Source organism: Saccopteryx leptura, chromosome X (genome assembly GCF_036850995.1).
Source record: "Saccopteryx leptura isolate mSacLep1 chromosome X, mSacLep1_pri_phased_curated, whole genome shotgun sequence".
Classification (NCBI taxonomy): Eukaryota; Metazoa; Chordata; class Mammalia; order Chiroptera; family Emballonuridae; genus Saccopteryx; species Saccopteryx leptura.
In genome coordinates, this window is record NC_089516.1 from 132,977,190 (window position 1) to 133,003,448 (window position 26,259).

Sequence of the window (26,259 nt, forward strand, 5' to 3'; positions counted from 1 at the left end):
AAACCCTGGGCTTGCCTGGTCAAGGCACATATGGGAGTTGATGCTTCCAGCTCCTCCCCCCGTCTCTCTCTCCTCTCTCTCCCTTTCTGTCTCTCTCTCTCCTCTCTAAAAAATGAATAAATAAATAAATAAAAAAGAAAGTGCTTCCACATAGTACCTTATCTCATCTAATCTAACTTGCTATTTCTAATCAGTTTGGGGATAAGCAATGAGATTACTCATAATTCTAACGTGTTTAGATAAATAAAAGTTATTTAGGCTCTGAGTGATGGTCTACAACAGTCTCCTAGGAGTAAAGTGCATAATTCTTAGTGCAAGGATGGGGCATCTTTTTGGTAGCCCAGACCTTCTCTGACCATTCAGTCATTCTATAAATCATTCATTTAATGAATATTTGCCGAGCACCTGCTATGTGCCATGTTCTAATACTGAGTGCTGCGGTTATAAGGATGAACAAGCCCTTGTTCTGCCTTTGAGAAATTCCAAGACTAATAGAAAGACAAATATGTCCACAGATTACCACTATGAGGGTGGGCTGATGGCATAAAGGTAGCTTGGCATAAGGGATTATGGAAAAACAGATGACAGCTGTTCAGTCCAGTGGAAATTTTCTAGAAGTTCCGAGGCTGAGGAGGAAGCTGGTATCTCTTCATTGTTCTCAGCTAGGTGGCAGACATTAGGGGTTGCTAGATTGCTGAACTCTAGATTAACCAGTGAAATGGTTCTTAACTCTGGCTATACCTTAGAATCACTTGGAGAGCTTTAAACCTGGCCACTTTGGAAAACTGTTGGGCAGTCCTTACTCAGGCTGAACATACACACACCCTATGACCCAGCAGTTAATTCCTATATATAAACCCAACAGAAGTGTGCACCAGAAGACATACAGAAGGATGGTCACAGAAGCATCATTCATAATAACCAAAAATTAGAAACAACTTAGATGTGCATCAACAGTTGAATGGAGAAACAAAATATGGTACATCTACATGATGGAATACTACTAGCAATGAAAAAGCAAATAAATCATTACTATCTGCAACAGCATGGGTGGTTTGTACAAGTGTTACTATGAGTGAAAGAAACCTTATACAAATGAGTACATATTGTATGATTCCACTCATATAAAGTATCAAAACAAAAACAGAATCAAGTGTCTTAGAAGTCAGGGCAATGGTGTCCTTGGTGAAGGGTAGTGACTGGGAAGAGCACAAGGGTAGCTTCTGGGTGCTGACAATGTTGTTTTCTAATTGGTATGCTGTTTAATGGATGTGAATAGTTCATACAGGTCCATCAAACAGTATACTCAATATCCCTGAATTCATATTATATTTCATTTAAAGTTTACTTTAAAACTAAAATAAAAAGAATGCCAAGACTGAGCTTCACTGCAGAACAGTTCACACAGAAGCTCAGTGAGGGGAGGGGTCCCCCCAACCAACATTTGTCTATTTTTTAGAGTTTTATAATCTTTGTTTTCATTCTGCTAGACCAAGCTCTCTATTCCTGTGCTAGTCAGTCTTGAGTGTAATTTTTAAAAGCATACCAGGTGCTTCCAATTTCAGCCATGTATGAAAACCAAGGTATTAAGTGTTCTTGTATTTATCAGTTCCTTTGGTGAGGCAGCCTGCCACACAGAGAACAGAATAATTTCTGGAGCAAGGTACCTCAATGATTACATTTTGGCACTGTGAGACTGGCAGTGAGACACGTTAGTCTGGATCATTCCCAAACCAGTACTGTGTAACGGTACAATACCACCTCCCTCCCAGGTTTGTTGTGAAGATTAAATAAAATAAACACTTAAAGCATCTAGCACAGTACCTAGAACATAATAGGTACTTGAGAAATGGTGGGTATTCAACTCCTTTTGTTCTTTTCATCTAAGTTTCCTAAATACAGTGATGAGCAGATTGCTGTAAATGAAAACTTATGCTCTCTAATTTCTGCTTCTGAATGAGTTTCTTTGTAAAGACTGAGTAATATTATAGTGAACTAGTGATGTCAGTGATAACATTGCAGGTAAGGGCCATGACCCCCTCCTCCCTTAAGTGGACCAAGGGACACTGACAAACTGGATGTTCCAGGTCACTACCTCCTGGCCATCCCGGTGACTAACCAGGGTGTGGAAGGTCCCCTAGCTTATTTATGGTTGATCTTACATAGATCACTGAAAGCTACATTTTTTCTTAATGACCACCAGCCCCCACCCTCAAATCCTCTATTTAACCCTACCTGTTAGAGAACTGGGGGCTGCTCTCCCTTACGAGACAGCCCAGTAGGCTTTCTCTCAATAAAGCTTGTTACACTGGTCTTTCAGACTCTGATTGATTCTATCATTTGGTGCTGAAACCTGGGACAGGGTGCTGGTTGCCTGGATGTTCCCCTAGCTCTCACTCAAGCTTACTACCAGGGAAGTGTGGACAGTGGCAGTTCGTTCCAGGTTTATTCCTTGATTCTGCTTGGTCCTGGGAGTGGGGGTAGATTGGCCGGCTCCGAGGCCCTGCTCCAAACCCCTGCCAGACCAAGATTAGGGATCCTTCTACACCTCCCCTTCCTTGGTAGGTGCTCTTCCAAAATTTTTACTCTAAAAATCTGGGGAGGTAGACCTCAGGGTTTCTTGTATACTTGGACTTATATTTTTGGAAGCCTGGCCAAGAAACCTACTACTCCCAGGGACTGAATTCTCCCAGGTGACGACCTGACAATTCTTCTCCTTCCTTTCTCTATGGTTGGAAGAGGAAGAAGGGGGATCCTCCCCCTTCCTCCCCAACTCCCGTCTACCTCCTTTACCGACCACTTTCAATTACAGTACACTCAAAGATCTCGATAATTTTTGCCACCAGACAGGGAAGGCCTCAGAAATCCCCTATGTGCAGGCTTTCTTCTTTCTCCACTCTCATCCCTCCCTCTGTTCCTCTTGCTCAACCTACCAAATACTTTTAGCAAGACCTCTTCTCTCCCAGCCTCCTTCAACAGTCTCTAAACTCTCATCTTTTTGACCCCTCTGACCACATGGCGCCGCCACCAGCACCTCAACCTCCTCCCCCATATAACCCCGACATAGAGCCCAAAACCACTTCTCCAACTTCCCCCTCCCCTCTGCTTTCCCCTCCTAACCTCTCTCCTTGACCTCGTGATCAGCCTTGTCCACAACTCTCTTCTCAAACCCCACACCTGGCTGGTCTCTATCCCCTATGTGAGGTGGCGAGGGTGGAAGGCATCCTTCGAATCTCCATCCCTTTCTCTCTAACTGACTTATCCCAAATTGAATGCCGTTTAGACTCCTTTTCCTCCGACCCAGACACTAACATAAAAGAATTCAAATACCTTACACAATCCTATGACCTTACATGGCACTATCTCTACATAATCCTAACCTCTTCCCTCACTCCCTCCAATAAAGACCGAGTCTGGACTACTGCCCAGCAAATCGCAGATGAGGCCCATACTAGAAATAATGCCAATCCCATAGGTACCACCACAGTTCCTAACACAGACTCTAATTGGAGCTACCAAACAGACCACCGAAATTGGACAGCTAGAAACCTTATGATTGACTACCTCCTCCAAGCATTAAACAAATTAGAGAATAAGGCTGTAAACTATGACAAAATCAAGGAAATTATCCAGTGCCTCCAAGAAAACCCTGGAGAATTCCTTGAATGCCTATCCCAGGCACTCCAAAAATATTCTAGAGTAGACCCGACAACCCCGGCCGGCACGGTTCTCTTACACTCCCACTTCATATCTCAATCCTCTCCAGACATTTGGAGAAAACTTAAAAAGTTGGAGGATGGGCTGAAAACACCCCAAAGGGATCTCCTAAACCTTGCATTTAAAGTATTTCACAACCGGGAGGAACAGGAAAATGTGGACCAGAGGAGAAATCAAGAAAATTACCTCATGCTAGCAAAGGCCCTCTGGGGGACACCCTCCAGTGGGCTCAAAAACCCCTTAAAAGGGGTGTTCTGGAACTTCTTCAGACCCACTGAGGCCCTGTTTTAAATGTAGACAACATGGCCACTGGGCTAAGCAGTGTCCTAATCTCCGACCTCCTCCAGGTCCCTCTCCTCACTGTCACCTTGAGGGACATTGGGGGGTAGATTGCCCCAGCTGCCAAAGGGGGACTAGAACAAACCTCCCCATAACAAATCCCACACCCAGACCTCTGACAGATTTTCTAGGACTGGAGACTGAGGATTGAAGGGGCCCTGGGCAGCTGGCCCCGGTACTCAACACACTCCGCGAGCCCAGGGTAAAACTTCGTGTGGCAGGTGAGCCTATCTCCTTGCTTGTAGACACCGGGGCCCCTTTTCCACCCTCCCTGAATTTTCTGGCTCTCTCACCACCTCCAACACAGCAATCATTGGGGTCTCGGGAATTAAAACCAATCTCTTAATAACTCAACCTCCCTGTGCACTATAGAGGACATGCAATTCACTCACCACTTCTTAGTCATCCCACAATGCCCTGCCGCACTACTAGGTAGAGATATCCTCTCCAAATTCCGAACTACCCTAACCTTGACGACTACACATAACAGTTCCTCAGTCAATATTCTCCTTTTGCTGGCAGCAGACATGGACTTGGTCACAAACCCTCTTCCACTTCCCTCAGAGGTGGGAAATCTCATAATCTGGGACACCTCCCAACCCTCAGTTGTCAAACATCACACTCCCATCCTTATTCATTTCAAGAATCCCAACACCTATCCATTTATTCCCCAATACCCCATTTCTCTCTAAAGGGTCTCAAACCCTTAATCTCAAAGTTTCCCCAGGTGGAATTACTAAAACCAACCAATTCCCCTTTCAGTATTCCCATACTCCCTGTTCTAAAGACCAATGGCTCCTATCGCTTAGTGCAGTGGTTCTCACTGGTGCACCCTAGAAGATTTCCAGGTGCACCCTGTGGTATTCCAGAGAAATGTGTGTCTGTTGTGGACCAAAAAACCAACAGGGTTTTGGATTTTAGATTTTGGGGGAACAGAGGTGTGGGGAATTGGTTGTAAGCTGACAGTCTGCCCAAACCCCCACCTCACTTGCCTGATTAGGTTGCAAAAGGCTGTTAAGCTGTGGTGTTGGATTGTGTACACTAACCCCCGTTTCCCGGAAATACTGGAGGCAAGTTTCTTCTATCCTTTGTTTGGTGTAAAGTTAAGATGATAGGTATGGTGTGGGTTTCTGCACTTGGTAAAATTATTGGGTTGCCTTGGAAACATGATCAAAGATCTCATTGATTTGCTAATGGCCCGCTTTGCCTTATAAGTAAAGCAAGATGTGGTTTTTGGGCACACTTTGTTCTTGCCAGCACCAATTACAGGGCCCTCCTGACCCTGTATTTTCTTAATTCCATGTATTTTCTTAATTCTGCACCTTTCCCACTCAGGACCTGAAATTACTAACTGCACTGGTTCGCAGCATGTGCCCAGATGTAAAATTAATATAGTTACTCTATTATACCATTTCATTATGGAAATACTGCTTTTTGTTAACACATCATTATTATATGTATCATTAACACATTATTATATTATTTTTAGATAAATACACCCAAATAAAATGGATAGATTTCCCAAAAAGAAGTGTGATATTGAAGAATCTGATTCTGAAAGTGAGCAAAAGTTAAGTGTAAATAAAATAGGACTTGAAGGCTGATGGGCAGAATTTAATTTATAGCATTTTCTATCACATAACACTGAACAATACGATTGGATTAGAAACTCATTCATGGAAGCTTCAAGTGATTTTGGTTTAACATTAACAGAAGAAGAACGGCAGCTATATCCACTGACTGTGGATTGATGATTAAACATAAGGAATTGTCTCTTGAAGCCTTTTGGATTTCTATAAAAGAAGAATATGTGGCAATATCTAAAAAAGCTTTGAACATTTTATTACAATTTTCAATATTTTATTTATGTGAATTAAGATTTTCTACCCTCAACACAAGAGTAAAAAGAGAGGAATTCTTCAATGTATTGATGAGGAAATGAGAATTTGCCTTTCAAATATATGGCCAAACATTGAAGAAATCGCTAGGACACATCAGGTTCATGTTTCTCATAAACACAAGGATGAAAAAACACATTTGCACCAAGACCTGCCAAATTTACTAAATCTTACTAAGAATGTATCTATATATATAAAAAGATAGCTTTTTTGTCACTTTTTAAATTTCTTAACCCCTCTTTTTTTTATGAATTCTAAAAAGCATAACTCAAAAAATGTAACATAAAAATGTTTTTAATGTCAAAACAAATTTAATTTTGTCATATTTATTTCATTTAATTACCATAAAAGCCATGCCTAGGCTTTATATTTTTTCTTTAATAGTTGACTTAATTATTATAACATATTTCTCAGAAGTTTGTATATAGTGCACCTACAATTATTTGTAGGATTTTAAATGTGCCCCGACTTCGAAAAGTTGGAGAACCACTGGCTTAGTGCAAGACCTCAGGGCTATTAACTCAACACTATTACCTATTACCCCAGTCATCCCAAACCCATACACCATTCTATCCCCAATCCCCTCCTCATCCTCCTTCTTCACAGTATTAGATCTTAGAGATGTTTTCTGCACCATTCCTCTAGATCCACAATGTCAAAATCTCTTTGCCTTCACATGGACTGATTCTGATACTATGCATGCCCAACTAACTTGGATTGTTCTGCCCCAAGGCTTCAGATATAGTCTTCATCTCTTTGGCCAAGCTTTAGCTGCAGATATCCAACTACTTCCTCTACCCTACAGTTCCCTCATCCAATATGTCGATGACCTCCTGCTTTGCAGCCCTATCCTCAAACAATCTCCATAAGACACCTCTCTTCTTCTCAATTTCCTAGCAGGAAAAGGCTATCGAGTATCCCTTTCCAAAATTCAGCTCTCCCAACCCATTGTCACCTACCTAGGAGTACAAATCTCTCACAACAACAAAAAGGTAACTACAGACTGAAGAGGTCTCATAGCATCAATACCTGCCCCTTCCAACAAAACCGACCTCCTCTCTTTCTTAGGAATTGCTGGTTTCCTCTGCTCCTGGATCGCCAATTACAGCCTCCTTGCAAAACCCCTCTATGAGGCCACAAAAGGGGACCCAGATGAACCTTTAAATCCATCCAGGCCTATCAATGCCACCTTTATAAAGCTACTACCATTTATTGGTCCACTCACTCTCATTTTTGTCATTCTAGCATGTGGTATCTCTCTCCTGTGCCTTTTCTCTGATTTCCCCAAGACCCTTTAAAGGCCTTCACTAACTGGACTGTCCATGAACTCCTGTTACTCCAAGCCACCGACATCCCAGCCCAAGGCCAGCCATCTCTTCCCCAGACTCTCTGCCCCTTACCAGCAGGAAGTAGCTACAGAAAAATTATCTTCGCCCCTCAACCATATAACAAAAGGCTGGAATTATAGGGTTGCAGGTGGGGGCCATGATCCCCTCCTCCTTTAAGTGGACCAAGGGACATTGACAAACTAGATGTTCCAAGATACTACCCCCTGGGCATCTGGGTGACTAAGCCCGGTGTGGAAGGTCTTCTAGTTTATTTATAGTTAATCTTACATAAATCGCTGAAAGCTACATTTTTCCTTAATGACTACCAGCCCCCACCCTCAAATCCCCTATTTAACCCTACCTGTTAGAGAACCGGGGGCTGCTCTCCCTTACAAGACAGCCCGGCAGGTTTTCTCTCAATAAAGCCTGTTACACTGGTCTTTCGGACTCCAAGTGATTCTGTCAGTCAGATGAATATCAGACATTTCTGGGCCCTAATGGCTCACACTATTCAACACCTGTTATCCCTGAAGATGAATGGAGAGGAGGTCGATCACGGGAAATACAAACCGCAGACCCTCCTTTGGAAAGCTGTGCTCCTGTACTATCCCCTAAGAACAGTGCCAGCCCGGTACAAAGACAAGGCCAAGATGTGAGTTAGCACAAAGAATAGAAAAAAAAAATTGTAGCTCGTAAGGTATACCATCCATAAAACATGTACCAAATAAAATACTTTTGTATAAAATGTCATGTTTTAGTAAAAAAAAAACACAACCCTGCCCTGAGAACAGGAGATCCAGGTCAGAGTTTTAATGCTACCCCCGGGAGCTGCCTGACTTTGGTAAACTACACTTTTGTTTCCCTATCAGATGAAAGCACTGTTCTCTATCTCTCCCACATCCTTTACAAGGGCCCAGTGAGTTGCAGATAAGTAGAAGACATTCCAAAAATAATTAAGCAGTAAAGAAATGCAATATGAGAATACAAACTGGAAATTTACTTTGTTTCAAATTCCAATTACCAAATCACCCTCCAAGACAGAACTCTCTGATACAAACTGCTTTAAGCACAGCCAGAGACTACAATAGCCTGAAGCTCACTTATGTAAGAAGGGACTGCAGCATTGCCTGGCATGTAGCATAATACTTAAGAGAAATCCTTGGAAATGCCTCAGCTGAAGTATAAGGACAGGCCTAGGCCTTGTTTTGGAGAGAGGTGCTCTCAAGTCATCAAATACCAGAACTATTGCTGGAGCAAATGATGTCACCAGAGCTCCTGTTACCACAGTCAATGTCAAAATTAAGATAGAAAGTTCAAGGACAAATTGTGGGGTTACCTGGTAAATATAAGTTAGAAAAGCAGTTTAGACCTTAGAATCTTGCTTTTAAAAATGTTAATACTGTATAAAACATCAATTGAAACTGATCATATTCTATTTCTTTTTTTTGTTTTATGTGAAGCTTTTATTGACAAAAATGTACACAGTTGCATAGAAAATATGTATTCCTTTACTCTATTTTTATTCTGATGACACGTTACAAAAAGAAAAAGGCACTAGAGTCACCTTTATATACAAAACCAATAACAAACCAAAAATACAAATATAAAAATTTTAAGAGAGATAAACATAAGAGCTCTCCACTCTAGAGATAAGAAATGAATAGCTTAAATACCTGTTGGGTTTTTAAATGACTGGAAAATGAAAACTCAAAAATGTAACTATGGGCACGTTGGAACATCTTGTGGAGTACAGGTCTTCCCCATCCACAAAGCATTCCTGTAACAAACTTGTGTACTCATCGCTGAAAATATCCCCAAGTGTATGGATGCCAGGGATGGGGAGGGGAGGCATCAGACTAATATCAGAAATTGTACTGTTGACTCCTTGCCCCGGTTTGGGGGAAGGGGGTGCTGGGGAGAAATCGGGCTGATGCAAACCCTGCAGTCAGAGTCAGACAACTCGCCCTTAAGTTTGGCGTATCCTCACTCTGAGCCTTTAGAACACCCCCCCCCCGCCCCGTCCCCTCTCCGGACACCCCGGATCTCAATGAACTGGGAGGCCTTGGCAGAAAAAGTACCCCACAGCTGGGGCTGGGAGCCACGGCAGTGGGAGGAAGGGTGGTTCCTCTCAAAGGAATGGGGTCCTTGAGCACCATCCCAAGCCCTCGCTCTCTCCCTTTCCCCTGACCCGCTGCCCCCGAGGCAGGTCACCTGGCTCGGTCGCTGCCCGCTTGTCCTCCGGCTACTCGCTCACTCCAGCTGCGCCGCCGCCGCCTCCTGGAAGCGGCTCGTCCTCCAGAGTCACGGGGCCGGCGAGCAGGCGGGCTAGCCTGTGCCAAGGCTGCGGGAACCGTTCAACCCAGCCGGAGCTGAGACCCTGCTTTGAGTGCAGCTGCCACCAGGGTGAAACTGGAGAGCTAGGCTCGACTTCCCCGGGTGGGGAGAGGCGGCTGCAACTTTGCTCTTGAACGTGGGCGAGGAGGGGGCACCCGTCTCCAAACGCCGTGCCGCGCCCGTAACCTCTCCGGTCCAGGAATTCTGTTATGACCCCCTCTTTTTTAACCTAAAGGGAAGTCCGCTTATTGCCCTCAAATTCTTGTTTTTAGAGCCGTGCCCCTCCGCAGACGGAGGACCGATAGCTGGGGGTGGGGGGCCGGGAGCCTAGCCCAGCTGGGGCCGATAGCTGCGGGTGGGGGGCCGGGAGCCTAGCCCGGCTGGGTGCATTGGCAGCGAGCCTGGCCAGGGCGCGCGGTGTGGCGGCCGGCCTGGATCGGCTCCCTGGAGAACCTGCCTTTGTGGCTTCTCGGGACCCTGTTCAGTGCCAGCGCTGGCCCTCTCCTGCCTAGGAGGGAGAGCGGCCTGGAGGGACAGGGCCAGCTGTGGGGAAGCAGTGACCCGGACCTGGATCACCCAAGTAGGAACGGGAAGTGACAGAGGCGGAGAGCGGAGCAGCAGCAGCCCCTGCAGCAGCAGCAGCAGCCGCCACTGCCGTGGCAGCAGCTGAAGCCCCTTGTAGAGGCAGCGGCCACACTGCGCATGCTGTTGCCGCCTGCTTCATTCAGCCTTGAGTCCAGGGCTGCCAGCGCCCGGCCCGCTGCGGGCCAGTGCCAGAGCCTCGCGCGCGGGGAGGGGGGACCCTGGCCTTACAGACCCGCCTGTCCTAGTGGCCTTCTTTCTCCTCCACCCCAGGACGCTACTCAGAACCCCAGGCTCTGTGGTGAACCACTGACACACCCAAGCAAGGAAGCATTCTTAGCAATCCTCCACATGTCTTCCTTTCTTAAACTATTCTGAATGCCCCTCCTGGGGTCTCTGATAACAGGTCCCAAATCAAATAATCTCTTGGTGGGAGAATAGAAAGGTTCGTAATAAGTGGAAAATACTTACATTACTGAAGTCCAATTTTTAAAGAAATACAATGCATTCGGTAAAAGATTAGGATAGCCAGAGTCATGGGTATCCTTTAATGTAACTCATGGAACTCACTAAGAGTTACATTTGTTCAACAGGAAGAAATAAAAAACTTACGCAAATACTCTTTAGTCTTCCCACTACCTCAAATTGAGCAGCTATGGAAAGGGGCCAGTTAAAAATAGTGTCCAACAGACATTACCAATCCCTGCTCCAGTCTCTTCGTTTTTTACAGATGAGTCAACAGGTGTTAGAGAAGGGGACTCTGGCTTCACACCAAGTGGCGGCTCAGGGCTTGAAGGAAGGTATATTGATACCCATTACAGTGACTGGGTAGTTGCCTGACCTTATGCCTCACTCTCCAGGGAGGTTCTACTTTCCTAGAGCTGGAGCTCTTTCATGGGAGATTTAGCCTTGACTCATGATCATTAATAGAACTGCCTTCTTTCCAAAATTGCTTCCCTGCAGAGCAGCCCCTGGAAAATGGCAAATCATCCCACAGGCCCCACTTTGGGGAGGACATCATGCTGTTCCAGGGACAAGGCAGATGGAGTGAGTCAGGGAGAGAGGAGGCAGGCAGTGAGGGGGTAGGGGCAAAGAGAAGAAGCCATACTGACACCAGCTGGTGAGAGAGAAAGAGAGAGAGAGAGAGAGAAAGGGAGAAAGGGAGAAAGAGAGAAAAAGACACTTACTGAGCCTCACATATATTCAATGAAATCCTTCATGAGCATAAATATTTTTACAAAGGATATTTGGCCCTGGAGCAGAATAAGAGATGACAGAGGGTCCTTGGCAAGAAGTTTATGGTAAAGGTGGCAGGGGACAAACAGAAGGACCTAGTGGGGAAGAGGTGAAGAAAGCCTGGCTGAAAGGAAAACCAACTTAGGACAATGCAATCAGAGAGGTACCATCCAGGCTACACCAGAAGGATTGAAAGAGCTGTATATGTCCCTGACTACCACCAAATTCGAAGGCAAAACAAAACCAAAAGTACTATTGCTAGGCTACTATTGTCAAGGGACTTCCTAGACACATTAAAAAAATTCTACCTGGACACAAATATTTTTTTCATATGTTCTCGAAGAGTTTTTCTTGAGGTCTGTGTGTCCTCCCTGCCTTTTCCATTCTGTAAACAAATAGGACAGATAAACATATTTGATTCACAGTAAAGGAAAAACATATGGAATAAAATGGAATGATAAGACACCTAAATTTACTGGGAAACATGAAGTACAAAATATAGCAATAAATTAAATATGGTTTTCAACCCACAGTTTAACAAACATTAAAAAACTACCAAGGGCTTCCAGGGACATGAAGAAGAGGCACTTTCTACACTATTAGTGGGAATAGAACTTTGTATAGCACGTTCATAAGAGAATTTGAAAGTATCTGCAGAATTTTAACACAATAATTTCATTTCTATGATGAAAGATGCTTCAAGAATAATAACAGATGATTTGACTTTGGGTGATGGGTATACAACATAATTGACTGTCCAAATGGTGTGGAGACATTTTCTCTAAATCTGTGTACTCTAGTTGGCCAATGTCAGTCACCCTGTTAAATTTAATTGTCTAATTAAAAATAAATAAATTACAAAAAAGGAATAATAACAAAGCCTGACCAGGCAGTGGCACACCGGATAGAGCGTCCGACTGGGATGCAGAGTACCAGGTTGAAAACCCTGAGGTTTCTGGCTTGAGCATGGGTTCATCGGCTTAAGCAAAGGCTCACCAGCTTGACTGTGGGGTCGCTTCCTTGAGCATGGGATCATAAACATGATCCCATGGTTACTTCCTTGAGCCTGAGGTCTCTGGCTTGAGCAAGAGGTCACTCGTTTTGCTGTAGCTCCCCAGTCAAGGCAAATATGAGAAAGCAATCATTGAACAACTAAGGTGCCGCAACGAAGAATTGATGTTTCTCATCTCTATCCCTGTCTATCTGTCCCTTTCTCTAACTCTCCCTGTCTCTCTCTTTGTTTCTGTTGCAAATAATAATAATAATAATAATAATAATAACAACAACAACAACAATAGAGCCTGACCAGGTAGTGGCACAGTGGATAGAGCATCAGACTGGGATGCAGAAGACCCAGGTTCGAAACCCCGAGGTTGCTGGCTTGAGCATGCTCACCAGTTGAGCATGGGGTTGCTTGAGTATGGGATCATAGCTATGACCCCATGGTTGCTTTCTTGAACACAAAAGTCAAGTCCAAGGTTGCTGCTTGAGCCCAAGGTTGCTGGCTTTAGCAAAGGGTCATTCTCTCTGCTGTATTCCCCTGGTCAAGGCATATATGAGAAAGTAATCATTGAACAACTAAGGTGCCGCAACAAAGAATTGATGCTTCTCATCTCTTTCCCTTCCTGTCTGTCTGCCCCTGTCTGTCCCTATCTGTCCCTTTCTCTGACTCTCTGTCTCTTTCAGAAAAGAAAAGAAGAATCACAGATGTGCATAAATCTTTATATGCATATCCAACATGACCCACTGGGATTTATCTCATGAAATGTAAGATTGATTTTACATATAAAAAATAATCAATATAATACCACAGATCAATATAATGAAAGACAATAACAGAAGTACAAACAAACCTTTGATAAAATCCAGCATCCTTCCATGATAAAAAACAAAACACTTTTTAAAAAGGTAAGAATAGATGGGAACTTCTTCAACCTGATTAAAAACATCTATGAAAACCCACAGCTAACATGATACTTAATGGTGAAAGACTGAAAACTTCCCTTAAGATCAAAGACAAGACTATGATGTCCACTCTCATCATTTGTATACAACACTGTACTGTAGGTTCTTGCCAGGCAAATTAGGCAAGAAAATGAAATAAAAGGCATCCAGATTTGAAAGAAAGAAGTAAAACTATCTTTATGCACAGATGACATGAATGATACAAGAAAAGCACGAGCAATCTAAAAAACTATTCTAATAATAAATTCAGCAAAGTTAAAGAATACAAGATTAGTATACAAAAATCAATTGTATTTGTATACACTTGTAAAGAATAATCCAAATATAAAATTAAGAAATAATTCCATTTACAATAGCATCAAAAGAAATAATGTACCAACAAGATATTTTATTATATCACAAAATATATTAATATCACAAAGGGGGTACAAAATATGTACACCAAAAACTGCACGATGTTGTTGAATAAAATTTTAAAAGACTTAAATAAGTCAAAAGATATCATGTATTATGGATCAGAAGACATAGTATTATTAAGATGGTAATACTCCACAAAACATTATATAGATTGAACACAATCTCTATCAAAATTCCAGCTGGATTTTTTGCAGAAGTGGACAGGCTGATCCTAAAATCCATATGGGCACAAAAGGGATTCAGAATAGCCAAAATGATTTTGAAAATGAAGAAAAAGTTGGAAAACTCACACTTTCTGATTTGAAAACTTACTACAAAGCCACATTAATCAATTCAGTGGGGAGAAGAATAAATAGTCTTTTCAACAAATGGCATCTAGACAATTGGATACCCACATGTACAATAATTTGAACCCTTACCTCACACCACATACAAAAACTAACTCACCTGGCCTGACCAGGTGGTGACGCAGTGGATAGAGTGTCGGACTGGGATGCGGAGGACCCAGGTTTGAAACCCCGAGGTCATCAGCTTAAGCGTGGCCATGCCACCCATGCTTCAGTGTCACAAGTAAATAACATTGATCTTAAAGTGATTAAATTAAATTTACCTTCTTTCTTTCATCCATGGGGGGGGGTGTGCACAAACAACAGAAACTGTGTAAGTTCTAGTGACTTGAAAGTCACCTGTAGAGCAGGCACTACTCCATTATAACAGTGACTCACTGTTATAATGGTTTGAGCAAGGCTCATCAATTTGAGCCCAAGGTTGCTGGCTTGAGCAAGGGGTCACTCGGTCTGCTATAGCCCCCCCCAGGTCAAGGCACATATGAGAAAGCAATCAACAACTAAGGTGCTTCAATGAAGAATGATGCTTCTCATCTCTCTCCCTGTCTGTCTGTCCCTATCTGTCCCTCTCTCTGTCTCTCTCTGTCTCTGTCACACACAAACAAAAAAATAAAAACTAACTCACCTGACCTGTGGTGGCACATTCACCTGGAATGCTGAGGTCACTGATTCAAGACCCCATTCAAGGCACATACGAGAAGCAACTACAAACTGCTCCTGCTCCTCCCCCACCCTTGCCTTTGTCTTTCTCTCTCTTTTCTTTCTAAAAATCAATAAATAAAATCTTTTAAAAATTACCATTTGCCTGACCAGGTGGTGGCGCAGTAGACAGAGCATCAAATTGGGATTCTGAGGATCCAGGTTCAAAATCCTGAGGTTGCTGGCTCGAGTGCGGGCTCATCCAGCTTGAGCACAGGGTTGCCAGCTTGAACATTGGATAATAGACATGACCCCATGGTCACTGGTTTGAGCCCAAAGGTTACTGGCTTGAAGCTCAAGGTTGCTGGCTTGAGCAAGTGGTCACTGGCTTGGCTGGAGCTCCCTGGTCAAAGCACTTATGAGAAAACAATCAGTGAACAGCTAAAGTGCTGCAACTGCGAGTTAATACTTCTCATTTCTCTCCCTTCCTGTCTGTCTGTTTTCCAATCTGTCTGTCTGTCTGTCTCTCTCTCTTGCCCACAAGCTAAAATAATAAAAAAGTAACTCAAAATAGATCAAAGACATAAATGTAAGAGCTAAAACTATAACACTCTTAGAAAAAAGTATAAGTAAATTTCCATGACTTTGCATTAAGGAATGGTTTCTTAGATGTATACACAAAACACATATAACAAAAGAAAAAAAATAGATGAATTTGACTTCATCAAAATTAAAAAGGAAATTGTGTTTCAGAGAATACTATGAAACTTGGCAAGGTGCTTCAGAAAGTGTTTTGTTTCCCATATGTCTCAGCAGATTTACCTGACCAGTTGTTAACTGTGTGATCTTCTGAGACTCTAGGACACTATAACCATATGAGAAGACAAAGATGGAGGTCACTTGGAGAGGCCAACTGGCCACCTAGAGGGGCACATGTCAGCAGTTAATTAACATGGTCACCATGTCACACAAACAGTACTGAAATTGTCAATTGTCAGTGTGCTCTTTCATCTTTGGCTTCATTTTTGTGCATTTCCAAACTGGTCATTTCAAGCTCATATTCTTTCTTTAGATTAAAAAAATGGTGTGTTTGGGGCAGTAGTCAAGCCCTGTTCTTCTTGATTTATTTTTTTGGGTTTTTTTTTTTGTGTGTGTGTGTGTGTGTTTTGTACATTAACAGTTTTACAGCATCAACAAAAATCTATTAAGCATATCCTATACTAGTCATCAAGCAAAATACTTTAGGATTAAGAGATACTCTATTGAAAATGACAAGATATGGAAACAACCTAAATACTCATCAATGAATAAATGGATAAAAAATATGTGGTGTATATACACAATAGGATATTCAGCAATGAAAAAAGGAGTATATCCTGCCATTTGCAACAACATGAATGGAACTTGAGCACATTATTCTAAGTGAGATAAGTTAAAGAAAGACAAGTAAGGTATGATATCATTTATATCTGTAGTCTAAAAAAGTCAAACTTGAAAAATCAGAAAGTAAAAATGGTGGTTACTAGGAAATTGGGGTGGGGATAAAAATTAATGTTGTTTAAGGGTACAAACTTGTAATGAGTAGTAAATAAGCCATAATGATCTAAAGCACAGTACAATAAATATAGACAATAATATCATACTATGACTTTATTTTTAATTTTTAAAATTTTAAATCATTTTTTCTTTTTCAATTACAGTTGACATACATTATTATATTAGTTGCAGATGTACAACTCAGTGATTAGACATTATATAACTTACTAAGTGACATCCCAATCTGATACCCATCTGACACCATACATAATTATTAGAATATTATTGACTATATTCTCTATGTTGTACTTTATATCCCCATGACTATTCTGTAACTACCAATTTGTACTTAATCTCTACAAGTTTTCTCGCACCCACCCAAATCCTTTCCCATCTTACAACCATCAAACTGTTCTCTGTATCTACAAGTCTGTTTCTATTCTGCTTGCTCATTTATTTTGTTCTTTAGATTCAATTGCTTATAGATATGTATTTATTGCCATTTTCTTGTTCATATTTTTTATCTTTGATTTTCTTCATTTTTTTTCTCAATGTAGACCTTTTAACATTTCATATAACATTGGTTTGGAGGTGATGCACTCCATTAGCTTTTTCTTGTCTGGGAAGCTCTTTATCTGTTCTTTGATTCAAAATCTTGGTTATAGAGCTTTTCTTTTCATTATGTTGAATATTTCTTGCCAAACCTTTCTGGCCTGCAAAGTTTCTGTTGAGAAATCATCTGACAGTTTTATGGGAACTCCCTTGCAGGGAACTAACTGCTTTGCTTTTGCTGCTTTTAAGATTTCCACTTTGTCCTTAACCTTTTGTGTTTTAATTATAGTGTGCCTTGGTGTGCGCCTCTTTGAGTTCATCTTGTTGGGACTCTCTGTGCTTCCTGGATTTGCAAGTCTATTTCCTTCATCAAGTTAGGGAAGTTCCCTTTCATTATTTTTTTAAATAGGTTTTCAATTTCTTGCTCTCTCTCTCTTCTCCTTCTGGTATGCCCAGATGTGAATGTTGGTACTATCCTCATTTTTTTAAATTTATTTTTTAATTCTTTTTGTTTTCTGATTGGGGATGTTTTCTGCTTCCTTATTTTCCAAATCTCTGATTTTATCTTCTGCTTCATCTTCTACACTGTTTATTCCCTATAATGTATTCTTCTTTTTAGTTAGTGTATTCTTCATTTCTGATTGCTTCTATTTCATGTTTTCTATCTCTGTTTTTATGTTTCCTATCTCTTTGTTTAAGTTTTCACTAAGTTTATCTACTCTCCCCCTAAGTTCATGGAGTATTCTTACCACCTGTGTTTTCAAATCTGCATTTAGTAGATTGCTTATTTCCATTTTGTTTAGTTCTTTTGTTTTTCTGTTCTGTTCTTTCATTTGGGACATGTTTTTCTTTGCCTCCTCATTTTGGCAGCCTCCACATGTTTGTTTCTATGCATTGCATAGAGCTACTACATATCCCAGGCTTAATAGAACACTTTCCTGTTGTAGTTGAGCCTTGACTGTGGTTGGTACATCAATGGGAGGGATTTACCCCCAGGTCTATCAGTTGCAAGGACTGGCTGCAATCACCAAACTCCAACCACTAGAGGATCAGCTGTACAGGGGATCACCCTACAAATCAGGGCTTATTTCAGTGATATTTTGGTATCCACTAAGTCTGCCCTTTGAGTGTGTTACTTGTGAAGGTGGTTGAATAGTGATGCTTCAATGCAGTCTGAAGCTGTCCACTGGGTGTGCTGGTTCTGGGGTATCCTGAGGGGTGCTGACCAAGGCCAGCTGCCACTGTTCTCTGCCCAGGGCCACTTGGCATAAGGTACAAAGTGATCTGAAGATGGCTGCTATTTATGCTTGATTTGGAGGTGCCCAGGTGAGGGGAAGCTGAGAATGAAGGCTGGCTCCTACTAGTACTAGCCTGAGGCCACTTAGCAAGAGGTACAGGGCACACTGTGGCCAGATGTTGCTTATTTGAGAGATTTTAAGGAAATCTGAAACATGAACCAAGACACACCATTCATATAGAAAAGCCACTGGGAAAAATAAAAAAAACAGAAACAAAAAGAGAACAAAATAAACAAAAATATAAAAGATTTAAAAAAAATAAAAAACAGCCCTGGCCAGTGGTATAGTAGATAAATCATTATCCCAGAGCGCTAAGGTCACAAGTTCTATTTCAAGGTCACTGGCTCAATCATGGGGTCACTGATGTTAAGGTCAACAGCTGAATCCTGAAGGCACCAGCTCAACTCCTGAGGTTGCTTGTTTACGCTCCAGTCAGGGCACATATGAGAAGCAATAAATGGCACAACTAAGTGGAACAACAAATTGATGTTTCTCTCTGTCTCTCTCTCTTTCCCTCCCTTACTCTCTCTCAAAAAAAATATTTTATAAATAAACAAGAAAAGAAAGGAAAAAAGAAAAATAATAAAACAAAAAAGGGGGAAAAGCTACTGGAATCAGCTTGGGTGCAGCCAAAAGTTGTGTGACAGCCCCTCAGGGAATCACCAGTGTGGGGTAAACAGTGTAAGCCAGGTTGATGGAAACTCAGATACAGTGCCCACCTTCCAGCTCTGTGAGGGGAGGGCACTGAAAAAGAACAATAGCCTCTGCTAGCACTCCTGTCTGGGAGAAAGCTGCCCCCCAGTCAAGGCCTGATGCTGGACAATTCAGTTTCTCCCCATATTTCTCTGGTGCCTTTCTTTTTTTTAAAAAAAATTATTGATTGTATAAAGAACAGGGGAGAGAGGGAAAGAGAGAGAGAGACATCAATTTGTTGTTACACTTATTTATGCATTCATTGGTTGATTCTTGTTTGTGCCCTGATTAGGAATCAAACTCACAAGCTCAGCAACTTGAGACAATGTTCTAACCAACTGAGCTACCTGGTCATGGTTTCTGGTGCCTTTCAAGCTGCTGCCCCAGCACTGGAGTTCAGAGAGTAAGTCTGTGGGTGGGCCCTTTAAGAAGAACTGCCTGGGACTCCAGCAGCCCTCATATCACTCAGTCTCAATCCTAGCTAGTTTTCACAACCAGAAGCTATGAAAACTTTATTCCTGGCACTGGAACTTTGGGCTTGGTGGCCTAGTGTGAGGCTTGGGCCCTTCACTCCTCAGAAGGGACCTCCACCGCCGAGATATCTCTTCTGAGTTTTATCTGTCACATGAGAGTGTGGGACCAGCCTTTCCTTATCTCTACCTCTCCTACCAGTCTGATGTGGCTTCCTCTTTAATTCCCTAGTTGTAGGACTTCCATTCAGCCAGATTTTAGATGGTTCTGAATGATGGTTGCTCTGTAGTTTAGCTATAATTTTTTATGCCAAACATAAGTTAATTTTTAAAACTCTGCAAAGATTTGTGTTTAGGCCTGTCTTTTAGCTATCTTGGATCTTGAGACTGAATGGTCAATATTGTTGGCTGCTGGGTGCAACCCTGCTTTGCTATGTCTCATGTATTGGTTTTATTAGACTTCTCTCAGGGTTCTAGGAATGCCTCAATATGGCTCCTGTATACCACTTATAGGTATAACTTTGCATATTATCTTGCTTAGTAATAACACTAATACTGAGCAGTTATTATGCATGCCTTATATACAGTGATATACTAAGTGCCTTAGATGTATTTTCTCATTTGATTTTTAAAACAACCTATACAATAGATATTATACAGATGAGGAAGCTGGAGGTTAAAAGGCCAAGTAATTATCTTGCTCACTCTATTTCCAGTGCACAGGAAGTACCTGGTTCATAATAGAGATTCCCCCCCAAAAATCACATAAAAAATAATTACTTTAGAGAAAAAATCATGAGAAGATTGGGAAGCACCAGGAATCATTCTTTCTACCTAGACAGCAACTGTACTGGCAGAATCTGTCTGATGTAACTCAAGTCTATTCAGTTAATTTCAACCTATTTCAGCTTTTAGCACTATAGTACCTACCATTCTCCCTCTCCCCCTCAGTCCCAAGTCAGGAAGCTGTGTATGCATTCCATGAGCAATTTGCAGAAGCCAGAGTAGGCAGCAAGACCTCATCACATCACACACACCCTCTAAAAAATAAATCAAGTAACTTTTCCTAGAGTTACACAATCAATAATTGACTAGGCCAAGACTCTGGCCCAAATCTGTCCAACTACAGAAGGTATATGCTTAACCATAATGCTGATAATGCCTTATTATAATTTTATATAATTTTCAGGCTAGCCTGAATTATCAAAAAGATAAAAATATGTCAAGTGATTTTCATTTTAAAAATAAAAATTATGATGCACTTTTTTAAAATACTTCTATTCAAAATGGATAAAATATTTTAAGCATTGGTGCTTAAAAAAGCATTAGTTATCAGAAAAATCCACTTTTTTTTTAAACCTTTGTTTCTTTTTTATTTATTTATTTTTTAGAGGAGAGGGAGAGACAGAGAGAGAGAGGAGAGACAGAGAGAGAAGGGGGGAGGAGCTGGAAGCATCAACTCCCATATGTGCCTTGACCAGGCAAGCCCAGGGTTTTGAACCGGCGACCTCAGCATTTCCAGGTTGATGCTTTATCCACTGCGCCACCACAGCTCAGGCAAAAAAATCCACTTTTTAAAAATGACTCATTCTCCAACAATGCCAGACCAAGGGGAATTTCTGTGTTATCTAGTATTCTTAGAACTGCAAAGCAACTCAGTATACCTTCTGACAGCTTCAGAGTGTAGAAATTATTGCCAACATCATCATGTTATTATTTGACAAATAAAAATGAAAATACCATGATCTGTTCCACAGTAGCCATCATTTTATAAAGGTTAGAGTGTCTCAAGTCATACCTACTTCAAAAGGCATACACACAGGTGCTCATGTACATACATGTGTTCATGTATACACACACATCTTCCCTTATACATGTGTGTGTGCACAGACACAGAGCTAAAATTGGGCAATAGGGAAACCTAGAATAAAATATTCTGAGACAACCCCTGGCCAGATAGTTCAGTTGGTTAGAGCATCATCCTAAATCACAGAGATGCTGGTTTGATCCTTGGTCAAGGCACATACAGAAACAGATTGATGTTCCTGTCTCTCTCTCCCTCTCTCCCTTCCTCTCTCTCTAAAATCAATACCATAAATATTTTAAAAATATTCTGAGACAAGCATATCCTGATGCTATGACTAACTTTAGGAAAAATTCTGAAGCAAGAAAAGTTTAAGTGGGGCAAAGCTACTTGTACTATTATTAATAATAATAGGTAACACCTGGAAAATACTATGTGTCAGATACTATTCCAAGAACATGAATTTATTAAAATCTCACACTAATACTTAAGATGGATGTTGTTTTTATTCCCACTTTACAGCTGAGCAGAATGAGACATAGAGGCAATGTTAAATAAATTGTTGAAGATCACAAAGCTCCTAGTGAAAGAGAACTGAGATTTGAACCCAAGCAGTCTAGTGTCAGAGTCCCTGTCCATACTAGTACTAATAGTTCTCCACAAATAATACTACTAATGCAAGTCTACACTTATGTTCCTAGTCCTGTCCTTAGCACTCTGCACACATTATCTCATAGGTCATTTGAGGTCAGAGGTCTTAGTTCTAAATTATTATGTAGTATCTCATTTGATCTTTAAAACAACCCCACAAGGTACCTATTGTACAGATAAAAATACTGTAGCACAGAGAAGTTAAAGTAATTTGGCATACAGATCAAAGTACCAACTGCATTTCAGTAAACCAGCTAAACGCACAGTAAGGAACCATATACTATAAAATAATGCAATATATTTATATACACTATTTTTACATCATGTCTGGTTCTCTCAGCTTTTCAAGGCCTCTGCTCTAAAGTGTTAATGGGAAAAAGTAACTATAGACTTTCCTTTCTTTCCAATTCAGGGGGAACGCAGTGACCCTCTGCAGCAGTCAGTGGCCTGCTTTTGGTTTCCCTTAGTAGGGAAGCACACCACACAAGCTCTGTCACCAGAAGCCTGTCTTCTGGGCTTAGATGCTCTATCTAAAATAGACCATGTTTGTTTATTTGTTTGTTTATTGATTTTACAGAAGTGGGGCAGGGGGAGAGCATGAAGTATCAACTCATAGTTACTTCACTTTAGTTAGTCATTGATTTTTTTTTTTTCATATGTTTCTTGACTGGCCAAGAGCAGGGTTTTTTTATTGATTTTAATTTATTGTGTTTACATAGATTCTAGTGTTGCCCCGAATGCATCCCCCTTCCCCCATATTCCCCTCAACATCTCCCTTCCCCCCTCCTGATAGCACCCTCCCCTCTTCCCTTCAGGTTTTTGAATCAGCAACCTCAGCATTCCACATGAATACTTTATCCACTGTGACATCACAGGTCATGTTAAAATATACCATGTTTTGAGTTTTGTTTTGTTTTGAAAATGGTTTCTGGAAAAGTCAAACTAGGAAACCATTACTGGAGCCACCCATCTCAGCCATGGTTTCTGTAAAATGCTTCCTTTATTTAACAGTGAAAATAAACCAAGGACTTTTACTGCAACACCATGTTAACTAACAGAGTAAAAAACTGATGACAACAAGGAAGGCAATCTGGGTGGGCTTACCTCCACTTGAAGGGTTGCACATCCTTTCAGGAAGTCACTGATATTGTTGATACAGTCAACTTCTATTTGGGGCTCCAGACAGTACTAGAGAAACATAGTCAAATGTCACGTAAGACTGTGATCCAATGCCAAGTATACCATACTCATCATTCACTAATAACTACATAGGCAGGCTTTTTAAGGCAAGGAGCAACATTCCTGTCAATTCAGGAAGAGAAATAACCACCAAAGGAAGTGATGCAAAAATCTAAACGGTTAGTCTTTGTTTCGAATGTCACCAAGCCTTTAGTCTAAAGCCATCTCTACTTAGAAACCTTTTCTCATGCTTTTTGCCCAAATGTGGTGATAGCAAATCAGAGAAACACAGACAGTTTTCTGAGCTTGGTTTTGTTTTCAATTTATTACCTCACTCGCTCCTCTTTATGATAACTTATTCAAGTATATTTTCCCCTTTGTTGTTCTTTGCATTTGATCACAATTCTCTACCTTTCACCATCATTTTCTCCCTGCTTCTCAAGTTTAAAAAATTATAAGTAAATTAATTAGAATTAATTAGTTCAATAAAAATACAAGAGAATCAAGAAGGAAAAGAACTATACTCACGGTCACATGCGCTGCTAACCTTAAAAATATCCTTCCACATGATCATGGGTTTCTAACTTTAAAATTCTTCAATTTTTCAAAAGAGAATAAGGGTAGTTTCACTTTGAACACATTGCATTTGAAACATATTTGGTTTTTATTGTTTTAACAAAATTATGTGAAATTTGAGATTATTTTTTATAATCACTAAATAGCTTCTCTTTCAGTGGATATTTTATTTATTTGAGAAGAAAATTTACAATTATTTCAGTCAAACTAAAATCACTGAACCTCATCTGTATCTGTTATAAATTATCCTATTATTATTCCACAGACCCATATGTGTCCTAAATTGAAAACATCTCGGTACATAGGGAGGAGTAACACTTATCTCTATGACAGAGTGAGCTTATGATATGGGTTTTCTCCTTGTCCCTTGGTACCAGTGGTGTAACAGGTTTTTATATTACAAATACTTAATGACTAATTACTAACACTAACATTTTATTTTCTTATCTTTTCAAACTATAAAAATAGTAGGAAAGAATGTCTAACTCTTAGAAATAGATTAAAGTAGGAGAGTCCCAAGACCAGAGCAATAGAAAATCTCAAGTTATATTACTGCTGCCCACACCAGTTCAGGGCGCATACTGGAGTCAACCAATGAGTGTAAGCACTCCCAAAGATACTGCAAATGTCCCTTACCTTTTCTACAGAGCCAGGCCTCAGTCTGTTGATCAATTTGCACAGCACTACCCCATTTTTCAGCGAAGACTTCAAGAACTCCTCTGGATCACAGATGGTCTTTTTGGGGGAATCTAAAACTCCCAAGGATATGAGCCATGTCACAATTTGCTCTTCTGGATTCATTACTGAGGACTGTATGCTCTGAACAGCTCTCTAGGGCAGCTGCAAGGACTAAAGCCACATCCGCGATTGCATCTGTTGTTGTCTTCCTTTTTATGAGTTCTCTTCTGGTGCTTGCAGAGTAAAGCTTTAAAATAATTTTTCTTAGACAAATGGTGGAACCTATTCAAATTATAGAATTTTAAAACCATAGAGATCACACTCAAAGATGTGGAAAGAGAATGAATGTAAAAACCCTGGATTAACACTTATTTTCTTTTTCAAAATCTGCAGAACACATTAGAATAAAAAAGAAGAAGAAAAAACACCCCTCTCAAAAACAAAAAGTGCAAGAAGCTGTAAAGGAAGGAAGTAAGGAGGATGCTGGGGAGGGAGGAGAAAGAAGGAAGCAAGGGCTCATGAAAAACAGAGGTGAGCCAGCAGCACTTCAGGGACCTTGGAAATGAGACACTCTTGGGCTAATGTGGGAAAATGTTGTCAATAAATAAGCTAATCTCAGTGAAAATCTGGCTTCTGTCAGGAGGAAGAGGCCAACTTTCTGAGCCTCATGGGGAGCTTTGCTGGCACAACATGGTTCAGAGAAGGCAGGCTAAGAAAAATTTTTCCACGAAATGGCCGGATGTCTTCATACTATCTCACAGAGATGGTGTGTCATGATCATTCCTTTCAAAACACATTGAGTTGCATGGTGACACAGTGCCAAGCAAATGAGGATTGTGCCTGCTGTCAGTCATCACTGTATATAAGCAGAAGCTAGAAGAATGGCATTTTATTTTGCAGCCAAAAACTGTTTAGGGAAATAAGCTAAGGATAACATCTGACATCCTGTTTACTTACATTCTTTAGCAGTTTTTTTCTCTGGACCTGATCCACTACACAATTCAACTATAGTACCCTTAGCAAAGCTCAGACAGAGTCACATAAGGGGTAAAAAAACACTTGAAAACAATTTTTCAGAACAAAACAAAAAAAAGCACTTGTCCTCTGACTGTACTACAGTCTATAAAATTGATGTTTCCCCAACAATAAAAACTTTGCATTAAGAATGGTTCTCTCTCATAGACGTACATAAAAGTGAAGTGGTTACCAGGGGGAAGGGGATGTGGGGGAGTGGTGGGGGAAGGGTGTAAAGAGGGATAAATATACAGTGATTTGACTTTGGGTGATAGGTTATACAACATAATCAATAGTTCAAATGTTATAGAAATGTTTACCTGAAACCTATGTACTCTTATTGATCAATGTCACCCTGTTAAATTTAATTTTCTAAATAAAATTTTTAAAAAATGAAAGAAAATCTGTCCTTATAATAAAACAGTTGTAAAGACATGGTTATTTAACACCATAGGTGACTTGAAAGAAAATTCAAACAAATGTCATTGTCTTCTTTTGTTTTAAAAAAGTTACTCTAATTTCTACATTAATTATGTAAAATAATTCTTAGACTTGTTTAAAAAAAAGCTTTTCTGAAAAAAAAATTGTTTATAATAAGATATCTTTATTATTCTTGTACACTTTCAGAACCAGTTGAAATAGTCATACTATTGGGAAATTTATGATAAGGTCAACTTTAACAAGATAGCTTCCTCATATTGGCAAATGTAAGGAACTCACATATGGGATCCTCCTAAGCTTCAGAATCCTTTTCAAGACAGTTTTTAAACATCTAATACCAAGTAATTAACTTAGCTAATCCTTCTAACTGTCCCAAAGCCTCTCTTTCTTGCCCTGTCATAACACTTCTCACACTTCACTCTAATTACTTGTTAATCTGTCTCCTCTACCAGAATTCAGCCTCCTCAAAAGAAAGATCTTGTTTGTCTTGTTTAACACTGTTCCCTTCTTGGCCATGTGGCTATTAGAGTGTTGTCTTGATGCACAGAATTCAGTCCCTAGTCCA

At 40.7% G+C, this 26,259-nt stretch overlaps 1 protein-coding gene across 3 annotated transcripts in view; it reads right to left on the bottom strand.

The window, feature by feature from the left end:
• Positions 1-24,447, bottom strand: part of ARHGEF6 (Rac/Cdc42 guanine nucleotide exchange factor 6) — a 190,143-nt gene extending 165,696 nt beyond the window's left edge. For 2 of the 3 annotated variants that reach the window (XM_066356648.1, XM_066356647.1), the window contains exons 1-2: positions 24,198-24,447; positions 22,911-22,994 (exon numbers count right to left, since the gene is read on the bottom strand). In XM_066356648.1, coding sequence (XP_066212745.1) covers positions 22,911-22,994; positions 24,198-24,362 — 249 coding nt within the window. In that variant the 5' untranslated portion in view covers positions 24,363-24,447. Of the gene's footprint in view, positions 1-9,493; positions 10,090-22,910; positions 22,995-24,197 lie in introns of those variants that run through there. The other variant, XM_066356650.1, reaches the window with a different exon arrangement.
• Between the last annotated feature and the right edge of the window lie 1,812 nt (positions 24,448-26,259).